Source organism: Talpa europaea (genome assembly GCF_964194135.1).
Source record: "Talpa europaea genome assembly, chromosome: 15".
NCBI lineage: Eukaryota > Metazoa > Chordata > Mammalia > Eulipotyphla > Talpidae > Talpa > Talpa europaea.
In genome coordinates this window covers 382,920-390,188 of record NC_140083.1, presented here as the reverse complement: position 1 = coordinate 390,188, position 7,269 = coordinate 382,920, and the positions used below count along the sequence as shown (strand labels likewise).

Here is a 7,269-nt window from a genome sequence, read left to right as displayed (position 1 = left end):
CCTCGCCCGGGCCCCGGGTCCGCGCGGCCGCGTAGACCCGGCGGGCGGGGCTGGGCGGGGCGCGCGGGCCCCGCCCCCGCGGAGGGATCCGGGCGCGGCGCCCCAAAACCCCGGGGCGAGGCGGCCGGGGCGTGGGAGCCCCTCGGCCGCGCCGCGTCGTCGCCGCTCGCGGGGCTCGGCCCGGGCCGCTGCGTCGCGCGGACGGCCGCCCGCCCGGGCGGGTCTCGGCGCTCGCGGGCCGCAGCCCCCGGCGGGCGGGCGGGCGGGCGGGCGGGCGCGCGGGCCGGCGCGGGGCGCGATGCTGCTGTCCAAGTTCGGGTCCCTGGCGCACCTGCGCGGCCCGGGCGGCGCCGACCCGCTCCCGGCCCGGCTGCTGCCGCCAGGTGGGCGGGGGGCGGCGGGGGGCGGCGGGGGGCGGCGGGGCCGGGCGGGGGGCCGGGCGGGGGGCCGGGCGGGGGGCCGGGGGGGCCGGGGGGGCCGGGCGCGCGCTCAGCGCCCCGCGCTCCCGCAGGCAAGGCGGACCGCGAGGCCTTCGAGAAGCTGTACCAGGTGGGCGCCGTGCTGGGCAGCGGCGGCTTCGGCACGGTGTACGCGGGCAGCCGCCTGTCCGACGGGCTCCCGGTGAGTCGCCGCGGCGGGCCGGGCCCTCGCCCCGCCCCGGCCGCGCCCGCGCTGACCGCCCGCGCCCCGCGCTGTCCCCGCAGGTGGCCGTGAAGCACGTGGTGAGGGAGCGCGTGACGGAGTGGGGCAGCCTGGTGAGTGCGGGCGGGCGGGGGGGGGCCGGGGGGCGGCCGGGGGGGGCGGCCCGGCGGGGCGGGGCGGGGCGGGGGCCCAGCGGCCGGGCCGGCGGGCGGGCGGGCGGGCGGGCGAGCCGCGCTGACCGGCGTGTCCCGCAGGCGGGCGCGGCGGTGCCGCTGGAGGTGGTGCTGCTGCGCCGGGTGGGCGCGGCGGGCGGCGCGCGCGGCGTGATCCGCCTGCTGGACTGGTTCGAGCGCCCCGACGGCTTCCTGCTGGTGCTCGAGCGGCCCGAGCCGGCGCAGGACCTGTTCGACTTCATCACGGCGCGGGGCGCGCTGGACGAGGCGCTGGCGCGGCGCTTCTTCGCGCAGGTGCTGGCGGCCGTGCGCCACTGCCACGCGCGCGGGGTGCTGCACCGCGACATCAAGGACGAGAACCTGCTGGTGGACCTGCGCGCCGGCGAGCTCAAGCTCATCGACTTCGGCTCGGGCGCGCTGCTGCGCGACACGGTCTACACCGACTTCGACGGTGAGGGGGGGCGGGGGGCGGCCGAGATGAGATCCCGCATTGCGGAGCGCCGGGGACCCGGGGCTCCCCCGCCCCCCCCCCCCCCGCGGGGAACCCCCCCCACCCCGTTGTTGTGAAACCCGAGCCGCCGCGCCCTGTGACCCGCGCCTGCCTGCCGGGGCGGGGCGCGCCGGGGTGTCTCCAGGGCGGGGCGGACGGGCCTGGGCTGCGCCCCGCGCCCCTCCTCTCGGGGCCCGCTGACCCGCCGCGCCCCCCAGGCACGCGCGTGTACAGCCCCCCGGAGTGGATCCGCTACCACCGCTACCACGGGCGCTCGGCCGCCGTGTGGTCCCTGGGGGTGCTGCTCTTCGACATGGTGTGCGGGGACATCCCCTTCGAGCAGGACGAGGAGATCCTGCGCGGCCGCCTCTTCTTCCGGAGGAGGGTCTCCCCAGGTGCGTGCGCCGCGGGGGCGGGGGGAGGTGGGGGGGCCGCAGGCAGGGGGCCGCGGCCTGACCCTCGCCCCCCCCCAGAGTGCCAGCAGCTCATCCAGTGGTGTCTGTCCCTGCGGCCCTCCGAGCGGCCCTCGCTGGACCAGATCGCCGCGCACCCCTGGATGCTGGGGCCCGACGCGGGCGGCCCCGAGAGCTGCGAGCTGCGGCTCTGCGCCCTGGACGCCGGGGGCGCGGCCAGCACCACCTCCAGCAGTGAGAGCTTGTGAGGAGGGGCCGGCCTGGCTGGTGGACGCCCGCGGGACTGGCCGGGCGGCGCCCCCCTAGCTTCGAGTGCCTTTCCCAGGGGCCGCGGCCGCGTGGAGGCGAGGACCCCAGGCCGGCCCTCCCGGGCAGGCTCCTGAGGGGCCCCTCGGCGCCCTGGCTTCCTCTGCGCGCGCTGGGCCAGGCCGGCCGGACCGCACAAGCAATGCAAGGCCGCCCCGCGGGTGTCCAGGGGCCGCGCGTCCCACCCACGGGCTATTTATTGTTTAATTTATTCTTCGAGGTTCCTCCTCCCTGCAGCCGCCTGGGGGGTGGGCTGGGAGGCGGGGCGGGACCCCCACCCTGCCCGGGTCTGCGGGGAGGCTTGTACAGGGGCTAATTTAAGGGTCGGGGTTCGCCCTGCGGGTGGGCTTAAGTTATTGACTTGTACAGCGGCCTGTTGGCTCTGGACGCTGGGGGTGGGGAGAGCCTCAGCCTTTAATTTATTTCAGCAGCTGTTCTGTGGTCCCGGGTGGGGGGGTCTCAGTTCCAAAGGGGGGTCTGCAGATCTTATTTTTTATACAGGCATTTCAATTAAATTTGTTTTGTACGTAGCGGACACCTGTGCTGCCTGGGTCGGGCCTGGGAGGGTTCTGGGTGGGCAGGTGCCTGGGTTGCTGCGAGGCTCCGCCTGCAGCCGCAGGAAACCCAGCCCCTCGGGGTCGGGGGCACCGGGCCTGGGCGGGGCTGAGGAGTTGCAGGACTGCCATGCCCTGGGGCTCGTCACGGGAGCAGTGGGGTGCTCAGGGGTGCCCGCACTGGCTGCAGGGTGCCTGTGTCCACCTACTTGTCCGTCCACCTTCCCGCCTCCAGGCTTTCCAGCAGCTTCTTCACACCCCTCTGTGCTGTGCTGGTCCTCCCCCGCCCCTGGGCCTTGGCGTGTGCTGGCACAGAGCAGCTGCCGACTGGGGTGCTGGGGGGGGAGGGGGTGGGGTGCAGTCCCTCCCCTGTGGAGGCTGGTGGGGTCCTGCCCTCCAGAGCCTGGAGAGGCAGGTGCCTGCGGGAACTCCTTCAGGCCCCTGCTGCCCTCCCTGGAGCTTGCCTGGGGTCTGGGGCCGGTGTCCCGGGCCTTGCTGGCCCCCCAGCTGGCCCCTCCCAGATCGGTTGCTTGCATCTCTTGTCAGTTTCTACCTGAGGTCCTGAGGTCGCGCAGGACCCAGCTGCCTGAGGCCGTGTGGCCCCTCCCGGCCCCCTCCCTGTTGGCCCCACCAGCCTCCCTGGGACTGCCCTGCCCAGCAGCGCTGCTGGCTTCCTCCTGCTGCAGACCCGGGTGGGGCCCTTGGCACTGGTGTGGGCGCCCCGGGCCCCGTGAGCCCCTGCATCTAGACCCCAGCCCTGCAGCCCTCGTGCCAGCGACAGGAGCGTGGAGAAGCTGGGCGGAGGGGATGGCCGCCGCCTCACTGCGCTTGGGGGGCTGGAAGGACAGCCAGGCGTGCAGACGCCAGCACCCTGGGCCCCAGGGGCAGTGGATCAGGGCTGGACGCGAGGGGTGCGGTGTTGGCAGCCTTGGGGTGTGAGGCAGGCCTGATACCTGGCCCCCGAGAGCCCCTGGGCCGTGTGCCCTGACCCCGGCATGGCTGGGGGAGGCCAGGTGGGTGGCCGGATTCCCTGGACTTCTCCTGGCCTGGCCCCGGCGAGCGGCCTCTGGGCGGGCGGGGTCTGGGGATCTCAGCAGCCATGGCAGCCCCTGCCCGTCGCGTGAGTGACCCCTCCCTGCCCGGGCTCCTGGCAGCCAGTGGGCGGTAGGCAGGCTGCCCCCTCGGTGCCGGTGGCTGCTTTCCTCCTGGCCGGTCTCTGCGGCGTAGCCCGCCCCACGGCCGGGGCTCCCTCCGGGGGTCACCCGAAGCAGCGCTGAGCGAGCTCAGATCTGCCCCTGGCCCCAGAGTCACCTCACCCAGGGACGAAGGCGGCGGGGGGGTGAGCTGGCCCCGGCCTGCCCTGGGGCCCTTAACCCGCACCCCCTGCTGCCAGGAGCTGGGGCCAGGCGGGACGCGGACTAGGTATTGACCCCGAACCCCGAGCTTTCCCGAGCCAGGACGGGGTCAGGGACTCGCTCCCGGCGGCGTGGGGTAGAGACAGGGTTGCTGCACCCGGCTGGCGGCCGGCCCTTCCTGCGGACCTGGTCTGGGCACGACGGCCGGGGAGGCCCTGCCCGGCGTGGTGACAGGGCGAGGTGACCGGAGGGCCTCTGGGGGTGCTGCGTCTCCCGGGCAGGGCGGGCAGCATGCCGGGCCCACCCAACGGCTCCACGGGTGCCCAACCTGGGAGCAGAGACGGTCTTCCCGGCTCCCGCCCGCCCTCCCTGCAGCCTGGCCCTGCCCACGGGCCCCCGGCCAGCGCCGGGCCCTGCCTGGGAGAGGACGGGCCTCCGCACCCCTAGAGCCTCCCGGCCAGACCTGGGTGTGGCACTGGGACGTGGCAGAGTGCCCTGGTGCCGAGGGACTGGTGGGGGCGTCTGGGAGATGCAAAGGCCCTGAGGCAGGCAGAGGAGTCGGGCTCCAGGGAGGTGCCCAGACCCCCTCTGTCCGTCCTGGTGTGTCCCTGCTCCACTTGAGACCGAGGGGAGGGAGGCGGGGACGCCTCAGGCGTCCTGCTGGGGCTCCTGCCAGCCTGGCTCCTCGGGGGCCGGGGCAGACTCAGCGAATGCCCAGCTGGGGCTGCCTGGTGACCTCTGCAGGCGGGAGGGCACTGCCCAGCTCTGCCCTGGCCACCCACAGCCGCCCCACCCGGCCCAGCCTCAGGGGACATGCTGTGCCGCCTGGGCCCCACGGGGTTCCCAGGGCCCGATGCCCAGTGCCGGCTCCATCCCAGTGGCGCTGCTGGGAGCCAGCCAAGGGGACACAGCGCCCACAGCTGGGAGTCAGGGCCTCTAGCCCTGGGGCAGAGGAGAGGTCACCAGGGCCCCAGCTGTCCACAGGTGGGGCTGCCCCTGAATCCCGTGCGGGGTCGCCAGGCCACAGGGTCACCCGCGGCAGGAGAGCGGAGGGACAGCGCCCCGGTACCCTGCGGCCCTCACGTGCAGAGCCTGGGCCTGTGTGGCGGGGCGCTGCTGGCCAGGGGCCGTGAGGGGCGGCCCCGTCAGGCTGCCCAGCGGCCTTACCCAGTGGGCGCTGCAACCCAGAGTCCCCCCGGCCCATGCGGACACCGGTGGGGCCCCTGGCCGCGTCCCTAACCCCAGCTGGGCGCCTTCCCTTGTGGCCTCAGCCTGTCCTCCGGGCTCAGGCCTCCCGGCCCGCCCACCCCTGCCCAGCCCCCCAGTGGGGCGTCCACCCAGCAGAGGGCAGGGCCCGCGGTGGGCCTCAGGAGCCCGCGCTGCAGGGCCCAGGGGGCGCCCTGGTGCGGGCACACGGGCTGCGTGTGCAGGCATGTCCGGACACAGGTGTTGTGAAGGGCAGGTGTGGCGCGCGCGCGGTGTGTCCGTGGGTGTGGCATGTGCACGCGCATGGCGTGTGTGTGGCGGTGAGGCTGGGGCAGGGAGCAGGGCGCGCGGTGCTGGAACTTGGGGTGGCCCCTGGATGACGCCGGGGTCGGGGCTCCCAGCTGCAGCCCGGGGCAGGGTCCGGCCAGACTCGGAATGGACAGAAACTGCCCTTCTGTGACGGGGCAGCCGGCGCGCTTCAGACGGACCCTGCGGAACAGCCGGCCCCACGCGAGTGTCCCCACGATGGCCTCTCGGGGTGGCGTTTGCGTGGGAACCTCCCGCCTGCAGCGGGTTCGCTGGGCCGGCGCCCTGGAGCCCTGGTCCGGAGCCCCCAGCCCTCGTCGTGGCCCCCACGCCCCGCGGCGCCGCCTCCCGTGAGCGGACCCCGCGGCGGCAGACGTGGGCCGAGCGTGGCAGCGCCCCCCGCGGCAGGACGGCCCTCCCCGGTGCCGGCCTGGCCCCTCCCGCGCCACGCTGGGGGGGGGGGGATGTGAGGGCGGCCTGCACCCCGGGGGACCCGGCGGCCCCTCCCCCGCCCGCGCCCTCGGGCTCCCGCCCGGCAGTGCTGGGCCTCCCGGAATCTGCTTCCTCGACTCCGCCTTGGCCCCGCGGGCGCCCTCTGAAGCCGGGACCCGCTCTTGGCGCCAGGTGGCCAGCGCCTCCGCCTGCGGGGAACCGAGCCTCCCTGCGGGGAACCAGCCGGAGGCTCGGCCGCTCTCACCTGCGGGGCCGCTCGTCTTGCTCCTGACAGCTCTGCCTGCGTGCTCCGTCGTGGTGAGGCAGAAGACACGGCCGCTGGGGGCCGGGGCCGCCGCCGGCAGCACAGCCCCGGTCAGCACTGGCCACCCGCCCGCTCGCCCCGCCGAGCCCCCTGCCCGGTGCCGGTGGCGTCCACCTGGGCCCGTCTCCTCCCGCTCGGCCCTGCCCAGAGGGAGGCGCCGCGCCCGCAGCAGCTGCCTGGCGGGGCCCGGACCCAGGGCGCGGATGCCGTCAGGCCCGCCCCGCGGCCCCCGGGAGCCCTCGCGGCCTTGCCCCGGCCCTGGGCGTCCGCCCCAGCCCCTCTGGGTCAGTGTCGCCAGCACACGAGAGCGCGGTGAGTTTTACGTTCAGCTCGGCCCGGACCCGCCTCTGGCCGCCTCTGCCCCTGACGTCCCGCTGCGGACGTGGGGTTCCCGGGCGGCGGGAATGGGACCTGGGCCCGCCTGGCGCCGAGAGGCTCGTTGGCGCCCAGACAGCGCCCGCAGCCGCCTCGCCCCGGCCGGGGTCCGCGCTCGGCCGGGGTCCGCGCTCCGCGGCAGCCAGGCCGGGAGAAGGGGCTGGGGCGCGGGCCGACGCGCCGCACCCGGGTCCGCCAGAGGCTCGGGCGCCACGCGCGGACGTCCGGGCGGGCTGGGGCCCCTGGCGCGTGAGGGCCGCGGCGTCGGGCCTTGGCCTGTGGCCTGACAGCGGCCCCCTGCGGCGACCGTGAGGTCGCTGCCCGCGAAGCCACACGCGGGTCAGCCGCGGAGCAGCGGCAAACGGATGTCGGACGCCGGGACCGAAGAGAACGTGAAGGAAACGCCGCGCCGGCCGCAGCAGAGGAGATGGCGAGAGGTCCCGGCCGTGCGGCCACGGACGAGGGGAGAGCCCTGAGGCGGGCCGGGGCACGGCGGGCAGCCGGAGCCCGGGAACGGCGGTGGGGAGCCCGCTGGGGGCCGGGGCAGGCCCGATGCGGCAGAGGCCGCGGAGCCCGGCAGGCGAGCTGGGGCGGAGGCGCCGAGGCGCGGCCGGGGAAGGGGCGCGTGGCGCGGAGGGCGGCGAGGGGCCGGCCGGTCAGCGGGCGGCTGGGGGGGCCTGCGGCGTCCGTCT

General features: G+C 76.4%; 1 protein-coding gene across 1 annotated transcript; it reads left to right on the top strand.

The window, feature by feature from the left end:
* Positions 1-298: 298 nt before the first annotated feature.
* On the top strand, positions 299-1,966 carry PIM3 (Pim-3 proto-oncogene, serine/threonine kinase; the record flags this gene model as incomplete). Its single annotated transcript, XM_084255634.1, has 6 exons — positions 299-383; positions 512-621; positions 705-755; positions 897-1,266; positions 1,524-1,700; positions 1,779-1,966. The coding sequence occupies 6 exons, from the start codon at positions 299-301 to the stop codon at positions 1,964-1,966; spliced, it is 981 nt and encodes a 326-aa protein (XP_084111760.1).
* Positions 1,967-7,269: the final 5,303 nt, after the last annotated feature.